This window comes from Quercus robur, chromosome 6, assembly GCF_932294415.1.
Source record: "Quercus robur chromosome 6, dhQueRobu3.1, whole genome shotgun sequence".
Classification (NCBI taxonomy): Eukaryota; Viridiplantae; Streptophyta; class Magnoliopsida; order Fagales; family Fagaceae; genus Quercus; species Quercus robur.
The window spans coordinates 41,153,490-41,174,631 of record NC_065539.1 but is presented as its reverse complement, the minus strand read 5'-3'; the positions used below and the strand labels follow the sequence as shown (position 1 = coordinate 41,174,631).

Here is a 21,142-nt window from a genome sequence, read left to right as displayed (position 1 = left end):
TTTTTTTTTTTTTTTTTACACAATCACTCTTACAAAACACTTACATCAGATTATCTATTATACACTCTATTTGATTTAAATATATATATATATATATATATATTTTACTTCATACTTTAAGAGTATTCTCTTCACGTTCATTCTCATATTTTCCTCGAAAAAGTAAAAACTTCTCTCTCATCTCTTAGCTCTCTTCTCTCTTCACCATCACAAAGCTAAACCTCCATGGCTAGAGCTCCATGGCCATGGCTGAACCTCACATAACCACCACAAAGGCCAAAACTCACATAAATTAAACCCCCTATCTTTCTTGCTCTCTAAACCCGAATTCCACCTAGCCTAGACCACCATGGTTGAACACCATGGGTTCAGCCAATCAACCACCACAAACAAAAGGCTTTTAACTTTGGGTTCTCTCTTGGGTTTGGGGACTTGGTGGTTTGTTTGGTTTTTGGTGTTCTGAGTTGTGGGTGTAGTTTGATTTAGGTTTTGGGGTTTGAGAAAGGTGGGATTTTTGGCTTGGGTCTGGTGGCTGGACGGTGGTGGATGGTTGACCAATTTTGTATTGTTTAGAGGAAGAGAAAGTGAGTGAGATGGAGATGAAGATGAAGATGGAGAAAGAAGAGATTTTGGGGAAAAGAGAAAAGAAGAAGTTTGATTAGGCCTGTCCATGAGTTAGGACGGGTTTGGTTTGTGCCCAACCAAGATTTGACCCGACCACTTCAAGTCTTCAAAATCTAGACTCGCCGCCGACCTATAAGATAAGCTTGTTTGGGTGAGTTGGATATTGATTGGTGTTGGTTAGACTTGGGGTAGAAGAAAATAGCCAAAACGTGTTGAAAATGGCCGAAATTCAAGCAGAACTGGTCAAAATTTGCCAAATTTGACCAACATATGGCTAGATCTAGTAAGATTTCTAAAAGAACTCACCAAATCTATAAGAGATCTCAATGAGATTTGGCCGGATCTGTCGAGATCTCACCGAATCTCAACATATCTAGCAATAAATGATTGGAAATTCTTCATACTTGCGAAAATTGGTGTGTTTCAGATATAGGCCAGTCAAATTGATTTGAATCGGATTTTTAAGAGTAGACTCGTCAACCGACCCACTAGTCTCAGTTGTAGGAGGCTGAGACCCGCTGCCAACCATCACCAATGTCGAGTCGGCCAGTTTTCAAGTATAAATTGGACGGTTGCATCGGGTTGGTCAATTATGGGTTCCAGTGGACAACCCTAGGTTTGATAAGGAGTTGAGAGGGAAAAAAAAAAAATCATATACACAGCTACAGTAACTATGTATATTTACAGGGTTACTGTAGCAATTGTGTATATTTACAAACTTATATACCCATTGTGTAAATTTGACCACTTTTTGTTGTATACACACATTGGTGTGATTGCTCTTAGTTACATAATAACACACACCAAGAGAAATTCATGATTCAAATCAACCTCTCACTTGTAATAATCGAACCATACAATAATTGTAAGTTCCTCTTGTTTTGTAACCCTCTATTTTCGTTATAAAATCTTGTTGTTTGGCAAAAAAAAAAAAAAATTAAGTAGTAATCTTAAACAAATAAAAGGAGAAGTACAAAGTAACTAACATCTAACATAACAATACGCACATAAACGAGAGAAATAGTGAAATTATTCAGGAAAGGAAAGAGGCAAAAGAAAGTGGTGGCGAAACTCGAAACGATGGAAAAAGCTCTGGTCAATCATAATTGTAAGTGGGGGCAAAGGCAATTGTTCTCTCTGCCTCTTTGGAATCCCCTGACAGTGGCAGTGAAGCTAAAACCACGGAGGCAGAAGCAGAAGCCTTTCGGATTAGTTGCTCAGAGAAATGCATCTGTATCTGTGTCTGTGGCAGGAAATGGCTCAAATTCCACACTGCAGCGGCAGCCGGATTTTAATTTACCAAATTGGAATTCCTTCCCATCCACTCTCACTCTTACACTCACTACTCAGCCTCTGCCCGTTCAACAACAACTCCTCCTCAAACCCTCTCCACAATTGGCTCTTTTTTCTCTCCTTTTTGTCCTCTCCATGGTTACTCTGTTTTTCTTTTTCTTTTTTCCTTTCTTTTTCTTTGTGACTTTTAACCTAATATTAATTATCCACTAAATTTTTTTACTTTGTTAATTAATTTTTAAATTTTCTTTTGGATATTGCAGGCCCTTGGCTCTATTTTGTCCTTGGCTATACTTTCCATTCCTATCATGAATGTAAGTTCCATTGTTTTTGTTTATTACTAGTACTATTTGCGTATGTGTTAGTTACTAGTGGAGTATTATTGTATTTGTTCAGGCTTTTACAAGATTAGCAGCTTCTATGGATAAATTGTCCAAAGTTGTCTCTGAGGAGGTACCAGGTACCTTGTCTTCTCTAAAACTTTCTGGGTTGGAGATTAACGAGTTGACCCAACAACTTGACAAGCTCAGGTACTGTGAGACTTAACTCTCTTGCTTGAGTTGCTTCACATTTTGAATTTGTTGCTTGTGTGTGCCAAAGCATAATTAATAATTGCATTCGTTTTCTGCTTCTGGGTTTTCAAGGCAAATAGTTTCTGGAACTCGTTACCGAAAGAAAGAAAGAAACAAATAAGCCAGTTACTTTGGAAGGAGAAACTGAGACTAGTACTACTTCCCTTGAAGAGGATTATGCCATGGCTGAGATATGATAATTGAAGAATGTGGAAGATCAATGAATCTTTTGCTTAAAGTGTAGAGGCATTGAGGGCATTCCCAGTCCATCTTATTGTCAATTTTATAAGTTGAAATTAGCATCATGTAGATTACATTTGCAGGCAACTATCTCTACTTTTATTTTGAACCTATGCACTATGGTAGAAAAGCTTTTTGAAGTAGTTGTGATACCTCTAATTATGTGCAGATTGTATTGGATAAGTGTGTGTTGCGCAATCGTACATTGAGTCTCATGTCAAATATTTATTAAGTCGGTTTAGGCTATATACAAGGAGGCCCCAATTGTAACTTAGCACATTTGGGGGTATAACTTAGATGTGCTTAGTGGCTATTCCTTTTAGAGTACCTCTTTTGAGTGTAGAAATTGTGGTTGCTAAGGGAAAGAAAATTGCCAAATCAGAATAGTGAAAAGGTTCAATTAAGCACCATCAGTATTTATGTGCAAAATAATGTGTTACCTCTCTTTTCTTTCACCATAAATCATGTGACACAACTTGCTAAAGTGGTAGATTGTAACTTGTAAGCAATAGTGAATGGACAATCACTTTCAAATAGACTCACCAATGAGATCATTTTTATTTTGCCTAGACATTTTTGTGGCAAAAGTTATGTTCCCATATCAAATATCGTTTCTTTCATACACACAGTTAGGTATTTCCAGGAAATTATTGATATTAGTGCTTTAACTTCACTTGAGTATTTAAATGTCCAGTGTGCAGAATCATGCAAATATAGTACGTGTACAGCTGCTGGTTCACAATTTTGCATACTTCTTGAGTTTTTCACCGGCTTCTTTTGCATGCTCTGGCACTGCCATGTTACTTAGAAGAGTAACCCTAGATGATGATACCAAAGATTTGCTCTGTGAGTTTGAAGGATCAATCTTCCAGAGTCGCACTTCCCACACCTGCTCAAAATTTGATAGTATCCACCCATTTGAAAAATAAGACTTATTAGTATTAAGTTATATACATGTATACTCCAAGAATATAATTAATTTCATTTAGTAAAAATAATGTAAAGGGCGAAAATAATGCTATTATGCTTCCCTTAACTATGCTTTACCTTGTATTTGTTTCTAAAAAAAAAAGAAAAGAATGGGTGTGTTGCGTGTAATATAACTTGCTCCACCCTCCTTTAAAAGTTATCATGGCTTTTGAGTGGAGTTATGGTGTGCTTTTATATTAGAACTCCTTTTCCTCTCCCTTGTGTGTGTGTGTGTTTGTTTCTCCAAAAAAAAAAAAAAAAAATGATAATTGTCCCACATTGCTTAAGAGAGTATGTTGTGTGTAGTATAACTTATCTTACCCTCCCTTAAAAGTTACCATGGCTTTTGAGTGGAGTTGTGATGTGTCTTTGGGTTAGAACTCATTTCCCTCTCCCCTGTATATGTGTGTGTATTTGTTTCTCAAAAAAAAAAAAAAAAAAAAAAAAAACTATGATTTACCCAAACCAGAATTTTATTATTATCTTGTGTTTTAGTAAATGATTAACTAAAATAGGAAACGTAGGTTATTAAGCTTAAATAGAGAGACAAATTTAGAGAATTCGATGTGAATGCTCAATGCTCTCATGTAAAAGAAGGAAACATTGCTCCAAGAAGATTGAATAACTTTCCAAATAATGAAAATGGACGATATGGATATGAATAAATGAAAATTAAAGTAGCTAGTGTTTTAGAAAGGTTTGGCATACCTCCAATATTTTTTTAACTAAAATCTCCTTTTGTTTTAATGAGAAATTGATACATTACCCACTAACTAAATAAAATGTGGAGATTAAAACTCACTACCACTTATCATTGTAAATATAAAAAAAAATAAAAATCTCTAATTAAAAAAAGTACTAAAAGTAAGCCAAACTCATTTTAAAATGACATCTACAAGTAAAGAAAATTCTAATTCGGGCCCCTATATTGAAATGTATCCACAATTAAAAGATGGATAAATTATAGATGTCACTTTGAGGTATACCCACGTATGAATCTTTATTTATTTTTTGACACTTAAATCTTTTGGTTAGTTCCATTAGGCATTTTTGTTAATTTTAGGAAATTTAAGTGAGAAAGAATTGAAGACAAAGATATTCTACCTTTCTCTCTTCAATTTTTTTTCTTTCAATCATCACTTGAGTTTTGTGTCTATTCACTCCCAACTAACTCTTAGAACAGAACAGTTTTTTCTTCAATTAATCTTATAAAATATACATCACAAAGTGAATAGTAACTAGTAAGGTCACAAAATATAAAGTAAAGTATAATAATAATAAACGATAGATGATACATCATAACATAATTCAGAAAAAGTCAACTCTGGCTATGGGAAACAAGAAAAGTGTTTGGAAGGAAAGGTTGGACGAGTATATGGTCCTGCCAGAGAGCCTAAATGTTTGTGTACGAACTAGAGACTCTGACTGACCTGGATGGTTTTGCCTACATTAATAGGGGTGGCCTCAGCAAACACAAGGTCACCAAGCTCAGCACGCTTCACATGGTTGATGCTAAGATGAATACCGGCCACTCTCTGATAACCAGAAGCCATGTGAGCTCCCATGCTTGCTAGTGCCTCTGATATCAGTGCCGATACACCTCCATGTAACACCTTGAATGGCTGTACATTTTTTCCCATATGTTATTAAATCAAATTATGCAAAGTCAATGAATGAATTGAACTGGGTTTGATTGTGTTTGACCAAACCTGACAACATTTGTGTGTAATAGGGAGGCGGCCGGTGACTTTTTGAGGAGATAGTTCTTCAATCTCGAATCCAATCGCATGAAGCGGAGCATCCAAAACTGCTGTCTTGGTCGATGATGTTTCTGCCATATGAAATCTTTGATCTGTTTCCTTCTTATTGTTTCTGTGTCATGAAATCATTTTCTCATCCTATCTCTATAAAGAACTGGGACTTCTTCTTGTTGCTTTTTCTTGGGTTTGTGAATTTTGAGGTGATGACCTTATTCTTGTTTTTGGTCTTTTGTTTTTGGTCTTTTGTTGTGCGTGGCTGTTTCTCAATAGGTCATTGTATATTATTGGATAGGATAGGTTGGTAGGTGGGAGCGTGACGGAGTGACCGATATAGAACAAGTTGTTTGGTGGGCTTAGGCTTTAGCTTTACTTAGGCACAAAAGTCACAAGGGAAGAGAGATAGATAGGTGAAAGGGATGAGGAGGTAGATAGATCATAGATCATAGATCATGGATTTGTCATGTATCAATTGTATAAAATACAAATTCCTGACAAGAAAATATGTTCACATAATTTTTTTTTTTTTTTTTTTTTTAAGTTTCAACCTATAGTGTCTACTTCTAATAATAACTCTTTTTGATAATAACTATTTATCATCATACTAAGACACCACTCAATTTTTGGTATAGGCGGAGATTGAACTCTAGATCTCTTATACAACCATAAGAGACTTTACCAGTTGAATTAACTAGAACCCACATGTTCACACAACTTTATAACACAATTTTTGTAAAGTGGTAAAGAAAAAGCAAAAAAGTCTAGAAACACACTATTAATTTGTTTTGATAATGTGTAAATTAGATCATTCACATGAATCAGTTGGTGCAAAATTTTTTGTCTATTTTAGTATAAGAACCTACTTTTTTTATTTTATATACTCACTTTTTAAAACACCCCGCATCAGATTATCTATTTTACACTACATTACATTAAAATATCAAATTTTCTTAATTTTTTTAATTGTTTATCTTTCTTTACACACAATATCCATTATCCACTCTTTTCTTTCAGCCTCGGGATTCGTAAAGCAAGAATAAAAAACTATATGCAAATTAAATAGTGTCAATGTAAATTTACATGGTTACTATAGCAATTTTGCAATTATAATTTTTATCTTGACTGATGTGAGTCATTTTGGGGATTGAATATGTAAAATTGATATATTTTTCCATTTTACATTAATTGGTGCAAATGCTCTTATGTAATGCAATCATATATTAACAAAACTATTGTGTAATGTCATGTATATGCATGAGTACAATTAAAAAAAATCACAATTATATAGTTCAAATTATACATTTTTTTGGAAGAGATTCAAATTATATATGGTACTAATTTACACATTTTTTAAAACCATACATTTTAAATATGTAATGATTTCTCATTAATTACATATATGATTTAAAATTTAATTGGATTTAGACTCTTCAGTTTTTACACCCAATAATTCAGATGCCACAAAAGTTTAAAAATTAGATAGACACATGGTGCAAAATTGGACTTCAATTGAAATCCAATAAGAATCTAGTTAAATTTGGACTCTTCCATTTTTACACTCAATAATTTACTTGACACACAAATTAAAAATTAGATAGAACACATGACGCAAAATTGAGAATACAATTGAAATCTAATTGAAATTTCTATGAGTTTTGGCTTTTAATATATAATAGTGTGCACGAGCACAATTAAAAATAATCACAATTATATGGTTCAAATTATAAATGGTATTAGTTTACACTTTTTTAAACCATACATTTCTAAAATATGTAATGGTTTCTAATTATATATATATATATATATATATATATATATATGATTTAGAATTTAATTAGTTTTAAACTCTTCGATTTTTGCATTCAATAATTCACTTACCACAAAAATTAAAAACTTAGGGCGAAAAATTGAACTTCAATTGAAATCCAATTTAGAATCTAGTTGGATTTAGACTGTTCAATTTTTATACTCAATATTTCATTTGACACAAAATTAAAAATTAAATGGGACAAGTAGCACAAAATTGAGAATCCAGTTAAAAATATAATTGATTTTTTCCTCATTTTGGCTATTAATATATGTGTGTCAAAATATAGACGAGTGTGTCTTTATAGAAAGAATCGATAAAAAGTAATTTGAAAATTAATAATAATATATATTTTTTTAAAGAGTTTCAATTTATAGTGTCCGCTCTTGATGATAGTTCTTTATTCTCAGACCCAGACACCAATCAATTTTTGGTGTAGGTCAGTTTTTGGTGTAAGTGGGAATTAAACCCCAAATCTCTTATTCAACCATCAGACACCAATTAATTTTTGGTATAGGTCAATTTTTGGTGTAGGTTAGAATTAAACCCCATATCTCTTATTCAGTCATCAGAGATTTTACTAATTGAGTTAATAAAAATTGTCCCACTTGATAATAATCAATTACTCTTGTTACATGCATAAATTAGATGGTGACAAAAGGGTAATTGTATTAGGAGACTTCTGTTTTTTTACTTTCTTTGTGGCTCATTATTGGACACGATATGGGGATGAAGTGGGCAAACCATTTCTCTTTCCTTTTTCTCTTTCTCTCTCATCTCTTAACTTCACAACTTCTTTTCTTAAAAAATAAATTTATAATTAGGTAGCATTTGTTCTGTTCATACAACGAAATTAAGTATACTAAAGTCATGAGTTTCAGTTAACTCAACTGGTAAAATCAATCAATCATTAATAGTCATTTAATATCATATACTATATAATAAAAGTTGGGATTAAAAGTCGTGGCCAAGTGGCTTCACCAAATTATAGAAATTTTATTAAATTTTTAGATTTAAAAAAAAAAAACTAAAAAGGAATAGTATATTATCAGGACTCTAATTCATGTCTAAAAAAAAAACTGTAGAAAATTAGGACTCTAATTTATTTTTATCTCTAAAAAAAAATACTGCTTCATGTAAGAATTTTTTTTTTTTTTTTTTGGGTATTAATTTTGATGTAAACAAAAAAAAAAAAAAAAAAAAAAAAAAAAATCTAATATCAATCTAGCTAATAATATAAATTCTTTTTGTTGTTATCTTCTCCTCCTATAATTTCTAAGTTGATTAAAAACTTTAATTTGATTACAATCCAAACTCTTCATCCAATCTCTTCCTTCACTTTTTTATTCTTTGGATAAACACTAAAATTTAATATAGAATTATGATTAACGTTCACGTAGAGTTCTAACTAATTGATACACATGAGGCACAGGCCTACGTTAATTGATATAGATGACACCTTTTTATCTAAAAAATTTTAGATTAGGTGCTTAAAATATTTTCAAAAAAAAATTGTAAATAAATCATCTTTGGATAACTTTAAAAAATAAGTTACATTGAGTTTTACTTCTTCTTCTTCATTAGATAACTTTAAAATTCTAAACTAATTATAACTTTTTTTTTAAAAAAAAAAAATCTATCCTATTTCCTTATTAGCATCATTCACATCTACTTACTTACTACTTCTTCTTCTTCTTCTTCTATTGTTGTCATTTTTTTTTCATTCAATCTATATGACATTTTTATTTTGTAGATAAAACATATATCCTAAATTAACTCTTCTTCTCTTATAATTCTTGGAGTGATTAGAAATCTAACTTCCTTACAATTGAAAATTTTCTATATATATTCTATTTTTCCGTGTATTCTTATATATTCTTAGGCATAACAACTTCTTCTTCTTTTCTCTCCCCTACTATTATTAATAATTCTCATTCTTTTATAATTTCTATGTTGTTTAGAAATCTAACTCTCCTTTGTTTTGTTTGCTTGTTTGTTTGTTTGTTTGTTTGTTTGTTTTTTTTTTTTTTTTTTTTGTGTTTTCTTATTACTTAGGCAATTTGATGTTTGTGAAATCCATAGTAGAAGTTTTTATCAAACCTACCATCCAAAGTATTACAAGTATGTATTTATCTTCTTTGTTTTTGTGTTTTTTTCCAGTAATGGTGGACAAGTATGTATCTCATGCAAGCATACATGAATTTAAATTGCCTTTCAATATTTTGAATGCTTTAATAGGATTTTTTTATATAATTTCTTTAAACAAAATGAAATTTATTTTTCAAATTGGATTTATTCATGTTGTTACCTTTTTCATTTCTTTTTTTTATATTTATATTTTGAATATTATCACTTAATACTTATTTATGTAAAGTACGCATAGTATTATGTATTGGTTTGCAACATTAATTAATATTTTTTGCTAATTATTAGTATAATTTTTTGTTCCCAATAAATTTTCATTAATCATTTTTTTTTTTGGTTTTTTTTTTTTTTTTTTAATTTTTAGAATTAGGCTTGACCGACCAGGCCGAGAAAAAGATCATTTTATTACTGGAATATCATACACAAAAAACCAATAAGTATCCGAAGGAACGGAGTTCATCCAAACTAAAGTAGGAAAAGACAATCTCGCTCGTCGTGCTAAAACATTACGTTGCCAACGTGTGTGGGAGAAAGAATAGTACCAAAACATACTGACTGAAGACACAATGTCTTTTAACTAAATGACCCACCACTGAGTGTTGAAAACACTGATTTTTGATAGCTAAAATAGCCTCTTTAGAGTCCCCTTCCAAAATAAAGCCACTGAAACCAAGCTCATGGACAAACAGAATAGCCCGCCTTGCTGCAATTATTTCCAGTGCTACAATGGATGAGGGTAGAGGAATAATCTCAGACAAAGCTACCAGGACTTCATCAGAGGAATTACGCACCACGGCTCCAATTCCTGCTGATCCCAAGTCTTCAAAAATCGCGCCATCAAAGTTCGTTTTCAACAGACCTACATCAGGTGGCTTCCAAATGACTTTCCTCGGCAGCTTCTTTGATGCAGGTTTCGCACAATGCTGCTGAAAGTCTGCTAGGTGCTGCTGTGCTAACTCTGGGATCTTCTCAAAGGATGCAACTACCTCATTAACTCTGATTTTGTTGCGCCAATTCCAAATGAACCAGCAAACCATGATAAAACCTTCAGCTCCACAAGGATTCTACAGTGCCAACCTGAAAAGATCAACAAAAAATAAAGTTTGATTTGTTGCACTCCGTAACTCATCAAAGTTAGTACCCCAGGCCCCCTTCACCTTCTCACGGCACCATAAAATTTTGGAACTTTAATTCCTGAATTTTCATAATCTTTAAAAAGTCGTCATTCTTCCAATATCAATTTTTTTTGTGCATTGATTATTTTTACTCTTGAGCCATCACTATAAAATAGGGTTTTTTTCCCTTGCAATTATCGAACTCATTTGACTAAAATAGTAAAATCAAAGTGAAATGAGCTATTTTTTTAAAGCAGTCATAGACTCATATGCAACTTTACAATCTATATGGTTCTATTTTTTTTTTTCAATTTAATTTTCTTCTTGAGGTTTTTTTTTTTTTTTTTTTTTTTTTTTTTTTTTTTCTTCAGGTTTGTCATAAAAGATTTCAAGCATATCCTAAGAAAGGTTTGTAATCATATGTAGATTCATTAAATGCAAAATTCATATGCAAATAGTTTGATACATGCAACTAAAAATAATATTATAACACAACTAATCAAAATTATTTATTTATTAATTATTCATAAGAATTATTTATTTTGTTATAATAATTATTAAAATATAATAATTATCTTTACATATATTCTATAAATTTTATCATAATACCATGAAATGCACGGGCCTTTAACTAGTTCAATATAAAAGCAGAGACCTTATGTGGGAGAACATGAGATTATGCCATGTGGCACTCTCTTTGACAAGGAGTTTGTTCACATAAATTTTTTACTCAAGTGCCACATCAAAAATAAAGACTAATTAAAATTCAAAATATAATTCCCATAAAAAATTATTCAAAAGATAAGAACTCTTTATTTTCTTAGATTCATTGTATCAAGACATTTCTCAAGTGCCACATTATAGATAAGGACTCTTTATTTTCTTGAGTTCATTGTTCCAAGACTTTCTTCTCTCTCACAAAGTACAAAACTTTTCGTGTTTCCACTCACCCTTTTCACCTCTTGCACTTCTGCTACTTTATATACACTTTACACATAGTCTTTCATCTTCATGCCATAGGTTAGGTGCTTTTTGATTTTGTTTTAGCCCTCACAATTTCTTGGTTTCTTTGTCATTTTTTTACTACTATTTAGTCTGGTATTGATATGATCCTCGACCAAAAAAGTAAAAAAAACAATGATTATTTTGAAGTTTTCTTTGTTGTGAATCAAGATCATCTCAACTTTAGTTGCAACCTCAAGTTTAGTTGCAGCTGTTCAGGAATAGTGTGAAACGATGTACAAATCACAATCATATTGTTAGTTCTCTCTATCAAAACTACAATTAGGTAGTTCTTCACATAATTTTTATGTTCTTTCTCATGCATCTTTCACGTATAATACTTATCCACCTATATTTTTTTGATTACTTTTGTTGGTGCTATAAATTATAGTTGTTGTGGTTTGTTAGGATTAGTTTCAAAAGATTTAATTTGTTGTTACAGTTTTGATATACGATTGTAAGTTAATTAGCATGCTTTACTTCTCTATATAAAAACAAAGCTCATGTGTAAAATTAATAATACAAGATTAGTTCTCCCATTTTTAGCTTATACTTTTCTTGAATTTTAGCATTCTCTTTTTTTTTTCTTTTTTTAAGGATATAAAAGCCATATTAGAGGCGATTAAATATTGATAAATGGAAATTTTTTTAGCCCATTTTTCTTTGTTTGATTACATTCTCTTTATGTTGGTACACAAATAATTTTGTTTCATTTAGATTATGAACAAAGTGTTTGAGATTGGAGTCTTGAGATTTGGTGGTGAGAATGAAGTGGTTGAGAAAGTGTTTGGTTTTATAAATAAAGTCTACCTTTTATCTAGATGTTATTTTATTATTTTAAATATTAAATTTATAATATGGTGTAAACTCCTAGAAATTTCTAATAACTATGTAATTACAATATCATATATATATATATATATATATATATATATATTAGTAAAGAATATCCACTCAATAGTCCGAAACTACTTCTAGGATAATGAAAAATTATAAAATATGAATTAACAAAATTAAATTTCAAAGCATTCAACAATATTATGAGAAACATCATTAATACTATATAACAAAATGATTATTATATATGAATCTTAAAAAAATAAAATTATTTTCAAAATGAAATTACCAAGCATCTACGCATCGTACAAAAAATTATATAGTTTCTAAGAATTGAATAACTGGAATTCAGTTTCCGTACTGATATCATAAGTCGGAATTTTATAAAATAAAAGTACACCAAAGTCCAGGCCATGAAACACCGAAATATATGCCAATAATTGATATAAATGATTTTGAGAATCATGATTGATATACATGATATTGATAGATACAACACTGGCATAAGTTTAAATATATAAATAAGGATTTTACTAATGTGTGATCTAAGGGCACACAATAATAAATCAATTTTAGAAAAAATTTATTGGAAATTGAAAAAGTATTGACAACTTTTTTAATTCTCAATAAAAATTTTTCAAAAATAAATTTGTTAATTAATGTATGTCCTAAGGGTACACATTAACCGACTCCTATAAATAATACAAAAAAATCGTACTACTAACTGTTTCCTTAAGTTTATCAAAAAAATAAAATAAAATAGAATAACTGACTCCTTTTTTTTTTTGATACTGAAAAAGGGAGATTACAAAAGAGCTGGGTTCAACCAGCAGTGTTTAATAGGCACCTGTACTGCCTTTTTTGCAACGTTACATAAAGTTTTAAGCAGCATATGAGGAACAAGGATCATGTGACAGAGGAGACCATTTTGTACAAGAAAATTTAAATCAGCAAGCCTATAGTGAGTTTGCCAATCAGAAGCCTTCCTGGTATTGAAGAGCTTGACCAATCCTCTGCTATCACTTAGGAACAAAATACTATGAAACCCATGATATTTTGCTGTAAGGCAGGCATCCACCACAGCTTCAAGCAAAAATTCCTCTGCTGCTCCAACTAGGCTACTATTCACAGCAAGGAAGACACTTTCTCCCTGTATGTTGACAGCTTCAAAACCAAAAGCACTTCTATTCCTCTTCTTGTCTCTGAACCCAGTAACTTTGATAATTAATTGCCAGGATCCAGCTGCGGATTGGACTGGAGTTGTTGATATTCTTGGGGACTGGTTTGAGCTGAGCTGTTTTGAGAATGCATCCTTATACCTTCCTCAGAAAATAACTGACTCCTTAACAAACTAACTGTACTATTCCATCAAAATAAAAAAAATAAAAATAAAAATAACTGTACTATTGTTTCCTTGTCGATGTGCCTGTCATCAGGCTGAAAAGAATGTAACTTTTGTACAAGAAACATGCAATATCTGTGCATAAAAACATTTATTGCAACAACTTTTTCACAAATCACAAATAATTACCACCTTCGTAATTATGAAATTGTGGCCTTATTACACTTAATTGTACTGTCAATTTTGAAAGATCATACGAAAAGATCATCAATTGGTTTAGCATCAACTTTTATATTTGAGTTTTCGGATGCCCCATTTATTGCATTTCAATTTCCATTTTTTTATTAAATGGAAAATTATGTTGCTTTCACTCATCACAGTGTTAAACATCTAGGAGAGTGTTTAGTTCGCCGTAATATTACGTTATGTCATAATATTACATTATTGTAATATTATATTAATGTAATCTCAATACAAAAATACAATATTACATTGTTTATGAAAGTAATGAAATTAAGACGATGTGATATATTTTGTAATTTTAAATTATGGTAATGTTAGAAAAAATAAAATAAATAAATAATTTTAATATCACATCATTATAATGTATATTAAATTAAGGGCATATCATATCGAACCAAACACCTCCTTAATGTTTCTAAAGTGATTAAGTTGCCCAGTTATTCCTAATTAATCCTCCTGTACCTACTACCCACAAGTCCCGAATTCCCGTAAACAGCCATCTGTGTTTGGTTCAAAGAAACATGATAAATGTGGTTTTTATTTTGGAGAAAAGTTAATGGATGTTTAATAATTATGTTTTCAGAAATTTTTATGTACAAAGAAAAAAGTAATTGACTTTTTAGACAATTTTTTAAAATGATCTATTAACAAGTACATTAAGAATATTCGTTAATATGACTCTTTATTTTTTATTTGATAGATGTCATAGAAATATCAATTTTATGTGTTCTTTTTCCTAGGGAGGGTAAAATTAAGTTCAAAGTTAAATGCTTTACTTTGAAAACTAGCAAGTGTTCTTCACATTGGTTTTCCTAGGGAGGGTAACATTAAGTTCAAAGTTAAACGCTTGAATTTGACTAAGGACCCCAGTGACATCAAATTCTTTACCTTTCATCTCCTTTCTTTCTATGTGACTTGTTTTCAAATCTGCCTACAAATTATAGAAGAGATATATTTCTATTTATGTGGATGGTTAGAAAGATAGTTTGGACTTGTTAGCATTTGTTACTTAATTTTGAGCGAGTTCCCCAATGAGAGATCGTAGATGCCTGGTGGCGGCAGTGGGACATGGCACACCTAACTTAGGCCCTAATGCCAAGCACTAAGTAAACAAAGCCAGTCTCTTAATAATATGTGTTTACAGCATAGCTTTCAAGGTGCTCTTAGTCTATAGCAGATTGGGCATATGTCTTCATGACTCATGAGTGATCGTCTTTTTTCTTTTATTGAAAGGGAAAGTTTCAACTTTCAACCTACAATGTCTCCTTTTGATAATTGTTTTTTATTATCATATTAATATATTAATTGATTTTTTGTATAGATGGGGATAGAATCTTAAATCTCTTATTCAAGAATAAAAGACTTTACAATTGAGCTAACTAAAATCCACATGAATGATATTTCTTTCTTACTCTTTTTTTTTTTTTTTTTTTGAGTATTTTACCTTTTAAGAAAACTCTAATGATAGTATCTAGAAATTCCAATGTAGATTGATTCTGCCTTAATCTGCCAGCTGTAAGTTTTCCTCTTTTCTATACTAACCCTTGCCTTTTTCACATACAAAATTCCCTTGCACAAGCTATATAGATGACAAATTTTCTTGTAGGGCATCTCAAGTTAACCATGTACTAGGCCTAAAGTGTCAAGGCCACTTTTAATTTGCATGAACGGCCCACTTTTATTGGGGTAATTCTTACATGCTTCAGGAGCAACGCTCCCTCCTCTCACATGAGGAGTGGGTCTCATGGTAGGACCCACACGTGGAGTCTACCCCTTATGTGAGAGGAGGAAGTATTACTCCCGGAGCACCTAAGTTTTCCCTCTTTTATTGTGCCAATAAGACTATTTTGACATTGACTCTTTTTATGCTAAGCCCCAATGTTTTTTTTTTTTTTTTTTTTTCCCTTTCGTCCAGCTACTTTTATTTTTTTTTTGGTCCACTTGCACATACACAACTAAAAAAATGTGTTACTATTTTGTTTCATTTAATAGAGACATAATTATAAATTTATACTAACTTCACTTTTCCATCTTCTCATTTTTCTTTTCAACCAAACAAATAAGTTTTCCATCTCTCCACTTTTCCATTCTTCTAATCATATACAAATGGGAGAAAACTAAATTTCTTCTATCCTCTCACTTTTCTATTTCCTCCCCATTTTCTATCTTCCTACTTTTTAACTCCTCCAACCAAGCAAACCCTTAAAGATTAAAGCTAGAAAAGAAAGAAGAAGATCCACTTTGTTCTGCAAAAAATGAGTAAATGACAGTAGCATAAATCTGCAGTGTTAGTAAGTAGCAAGTAGTTTAGTCTCTGTTTGTAACAATAGCTAAAGTGTGCTACTCATGTGACTATAAGTGTATAACTTTAATATCATGAATATATTAGTTTGATAGTTGATTAAGCTAGTTAATTCCCTCTCTTCTCTAATTGACTCTGTTTGTTCAGTATATAAACAGTTTTATGTAAGAGATAAAGTGATAAACAATTACAGTTTTTACTCTCAATTAGTTTTTTTTTTTTTTTTTTAAATAAGATTTAAGAATCGTTTTTGACATCTTTATTGGAAGTTCATTGCACATATTTCTATAAATTGAAATGCATTTTGCAATTTTTTGATTTCTGTAAAATATATTTTCCTTCAAAATGCATTTTGCATTTCTCATTTTCTCAGTTTCAGCTAATAGGCTTAAGAAAATTTTGCCAAGTATTATTACGGAACAGTAGAGTGCTTTTACAAAAAGCAGACTTATTTCTAATAATATTTTAGTTACTTTTGAGACTTTACATAGCCTATAGAGACACAAGGGGAAAGATGATTATATGGCTATAAAACTTGACATGAGCAAAACTTATGATAAGGTGGAGTGGTCCTATCTTGAAGCTATTATGAGAAGAATGGGTTTTATGGAGCAATGGATTAAGCTCATGATGGTGTGTGTCAAAACAGTCTCCTATTCAATCCTGGTTAATTTAGAACCTAAGGGTATGATCCATCCAACTTGTGGCATTCAACAAGGAGATCCTCTCTCTCCTTTCCTCTTTTTGCTTTAATTGTACTGAGGGCCTACATGGTCTTATTTCTCAAGAAGTGGCTTTGGGAAATTAGAAAGGCTTTTATCTCTGTAGAAATAGCCCTAGATTAACTCACCTATTTTTTGCAGACAATAGTTTTCTTTTTTGTAGAGCCAATCAACAAGAATGTCAAAAGTGCTTGATATCTTGGAAACCTATGGTAGTAGTTCTGAACAATAACTAAACAAAAGCAAGACGACTATATTCTTCAGTAAAGCTACAACAGAAAATACAAGACAAAGTATTAAAACGGCTTTGGGTGTTCTTGAGATCAGACAGTATGAGAAATACCAGGGCCTGCCATCTTTGATAGGGAGGAAAAAAAAGCAAGCTTTAATTACATTAAAGAATGTGTATGGAGGAAACTTCAAGAATGGAAAGAAGAGCTTTTGTCTCAAGTAGGGAGGGAAGTCTTAATTAAGGCGGTGGTGCAAGCCATTCCAACCTACACCATGAGCTGTTTCAAGTTACCTTTAGGCCTGTGTTCTAAAATTGAATGTTTGATCAGGATATTCTGGTGGGGACAACGAGTGATCGAAGGAAAATACACTGGGTGAAATAGCTGCAGAATGCGATTTAGCCTCAACCTGGAATTTTTGCCACTCAACAGACTTCTCCATTTTCACTGACCTGGTCCAATTCATCATAGAGGAAAATAAGAATTTACAAGATTTTGCTATGCTCATTTAAGCACTATGGTTTCGTCGAAATAAACTTCGAACTGAAGATAAACCTATTCCGATTGGTGATGTTCTACCTATGGCAAATCAGATTCTTACAGACTTCTTGAGAGCCAACCTAATCAATTCAAGTTCGAACCCTACTATCCAAAGAAGCTAAGTAAATTGGTCTAAATCAATTCCTCCTTCAGTTAAGATCAATTTTAATGGTGCTTTGTTCCAAGATCTCGACAGAGCAGATGTTGGTGTCGTGGTTCATGATACACATGGGATGGTTTTAGCTTCAATGTCAGAACAGATTCCTTTTCCCAATTCTGTGGCAAAAGTGGAAGCCATTGCTGCTATGAAAGCTGCAAACTTTGCTCAAGAACTCTGTTTCTCTTCAATTGTTTTTTAGGGCGATTCCGAGATAGTCATCAAAGCTCTTTGTAGTGAAGATGAGTCTTTTCCTCTTATGGTCACCTTATTTTTTAGGCTAAACTTTGTACGGCTTCTTTAATTTCTGTCGTTTTTCTCATATTTGTAAACAAAGTAATTGTGTTGCTCATAACCATTCTAGAGTCTACTATATAAAACTTTCAAAATAATATGCCAATGAATGTAATAAATGAGTTTCAATAATCTTATAAATAAATATTTGAATTGACGTTTTTGTAATTAGTGATACATTAATATGTAAGCTCAATATAGTAAAATTTGTAGTACTTAAACTCAGGTGCTTTGAATTTCAAACAGCAGTTGCATTGTTGTAGTGTTGTTGTTTGTAAATGTAAGATGTGAAGCAAATACTTGTTAAAAATTGGTGCTTGTCCAGTGATGGTTTAGGGTTGGAATTTTGTTGATGATGTAGCATTGTGGGTTCATGAGGTGGCCGCAAGGCCGGCCCAGACATTTTGGGGCCTAAGGCTACAATTAAAATGAGCCTTTTTTATATTTATATATTACTTAGATTAATATTAATTTAATATTTTTATATTATAATATATTTCGTTTAAAATCTTTTTTTTTTTTTTTTAAGTTTTTCATATCTAGATGCATATTTTCTAGTAGACATTTTAATATATATATATATATATATATACAAATAAATTAAACATTATCTATAATATATTTATAATAATTGGAATAAAAAATAGTTTTCAAGTGTAGAGCAATAAAACCTGATATATAAAAAGTACTATTGTACCTTCATCGAACATTAATAAGTATCTAGCAATCTCTACCTACATAAATAAAAACATATTTATTATATTATTCAAAGAATTAAAACTAATAAAAATTATATATATTTATTCTAAGTTACAACTTTCTGTTTTTTGGATTGATTTTAAAAAAAATTATATTTTTGCTTGCTTTATGTGACACTGTAGTATATAGTATAGTACTACTATTCTACTAATAAATAGCAAAAGTTATAAAACAGATCCAATAATAAAAAGTCTATAAAAAAAATCCAATAACAAAAAATAATATAAAAAGTTAAAAACACAAGATTAAAAAAAAAAAAAAAAAAAAAAAAAAAAAACACCAAAACTTCACAAGCCCATAAGTAAAGTAAGCCTAGAGCACAGTCACGGCCCACAAATGTCCACCACCACCAAAATTGAAACAAAAACAAAAACCACAAACAGAAAAATTAGATTTTAAAGAGGGAAAGAGTGAAATTATACCTCAGATCAGATCAGGTCCTCAGATGAGCGAGAGAGAGAAACGGTGGGTAAATTTTAGAGATTTTTTTATTTTTGATTTGTGATTGTTTTGTGTCTAATATTTTTAGACTGGATTTGTATTTTATCCAGTTGAATTTTGGTTTGTTTAGAGATTAATGATGTTTTTTTTGAGACAATTGATTTTGTTTAGACCAAAGAATTTCCTTATTTGTTCTTTAGTTAAAAGGATATAGCAGTTTTTTGGAGTTTTATCTAGAAATCAATTTTTTTTCCTGCTACCCCTTATGTTCCAAAATGTTGGGGCCCTCCTTCTACTTGGGGACCTTAGGCAATAGTCTAATTGGCCTAGTGGAAAGGCCGGCCTGAGTGGCCAAATGGGTTTGTGTAATGTGTTCAATTTCTCAAATATTTTGAGGAAAATGGTTTGTGCATAGATATGAGATTTGTAAAGAAATAGTGGAAAATTGTAGATAATTATAGAGAAGTTGTACGACTTGTTGAATTTTTATAGAGATTGGATAAATTGTTACTATCATATGGTTTTTATGGTACAAAATTATTTGATAAAAAATATATTAATTAATTCGCTTGTGTATAGATTTTGTGTGTGTGTGAGTTTGGGTTATTGGTTAATATTATAATAGTAAAATTATTATTTAACGGAAAAAAAGTATTCTCCAAATTACATAACCAAACACAATTTCACAATTGCATACTACTTTTTAAAAATAGTTTCAGTATAATACCAACACAAATTTTTTAGAGGATTACATGTTGCCATACTGGCCGAATGCATTTTGGCATTAGAGTTACCAAACATAGTCCTAAGTCTAGTTTCATAGCTATATTAATTTCCAACATGATGAGGTGCTACCTACAACAAGCCTTCCCAAGCTCCATCAATTGTACATGCGTATAATAAACATTACACGAACACAATCATATTTATCATGAAATAAGATCAAAGCTAAATTTAGGGTTGGATTCAAATTATAATTGGTTTAACTTTTGATAATTTTACATTGTTAAATAACAAACTCATTCTTAGATTATTTTTTTTCTTCAATTCCTTCCATACTTGTAAAATTTAAAGATTAATTAAGAAAATTAACTCTCTCATCCAAATTTCAAGGTTTTTTTTTTTTTTTTTAAATATCTATCCATAATGAGTTTATATGTCAAAATTTGGCGTTCATATTGAGAATAATGAGAATGTATAATCTAACAAATGTTATTTTTAAATATGAATATGGGGAGCCACTGGTCATATAATTAACACAAGTGACATTGTTTGAAAGGCAAGAAATCCTGGTAAATTGGGTAGGGTGTGTTGAGAAGATGGGCCGGGGTGTCTACTACAAATGGGTTCTGGGCTTCATCATATAAAATTGGCAAACAAAGTCGTCTGTCATGGGCCCAGTAGTTTGGGCAATGAGTTATATCCTTAACATCCACGAAATGCTGAACCACTTATTGGGCTCAATTAGCATATCTAAGGGGTCATATCCATTGAGCCTAGCTAGTTTTAAAAACTGTCATGGAAGATTTAGCACTAACAACATGTGTAAAGGATTGATTCTCTCTCTCGTTTCTCATCAGATCTGAAACGCTCTTTCTCTCTACCCCACTGTTGATGCTTCTGCTTTGCAGATTCTTCTTCTTCTTCCCTTCTGCTTCTTCTATCGATAACATGAAAATGTCCTAGAAAAAAAAAAAAAAAAAAAAAAAAGAGACAAAAATGCATTCCCTTCTCCAATCTTTTTGACTCGA

At 31.2% G+C, this 21,142-nt stretch overlaps 2 protein-coding genes across 2 annotated transcripts; one reads left to right on the top strand and one right to left on the bottom strand.

Moving 5' to 3' along the window:
- Positions 1-1,606: 1,606 nt before the first annotated feature.
- LOC126688779 (uncharacterized) lies at positions 1,607-2,881 on the top strand. Its single transcript, XM_050383605.1, has 4 exons — positions 1,607-2,055; positions 2,181-2,231; positions 2,314-2,447; positions 2,562-2,881. Exons 1-4 carry the CDS (start codon positions 1,705-1,707, stop codon positions 2,608-2,610), a joined length of 585 nt encoding a protein of 194 aa, XP_050239562.1. The 5' UTR covers positions 1,607-1,704; the 3' UTR covers positions 2,611-2,881.
- Positions 2,882-3,256: 375 nt separating this feature from the next.
- LOC126688780 (1,4-dihydroxy-2-naphthoyl-CoA thioesterase 1) lies at positions 3,257-5,726 on the bottom strand. The gene is made up of 3 exons (XM_050383606.1): positions 5,408-5,726; positions 5,129-5,320; positions 3,257-3,618 (listed from the first exon to the last, which is right to left on the bottom strand). The coding sequence occupies exons 1-3, from the start codon at positions 5,534-5,536 to the stop codon at positions 3,466-3,468; spliced, it is 474 nt and encodes a 157-aa protein (XP_050239563.1). The 5' UTR covers positions 5,537-5,726; the 3' UTR covers positions 3,257-3,465.
- Positions 5,727-21,142: the final 15,416 nt, after the last annotated feature.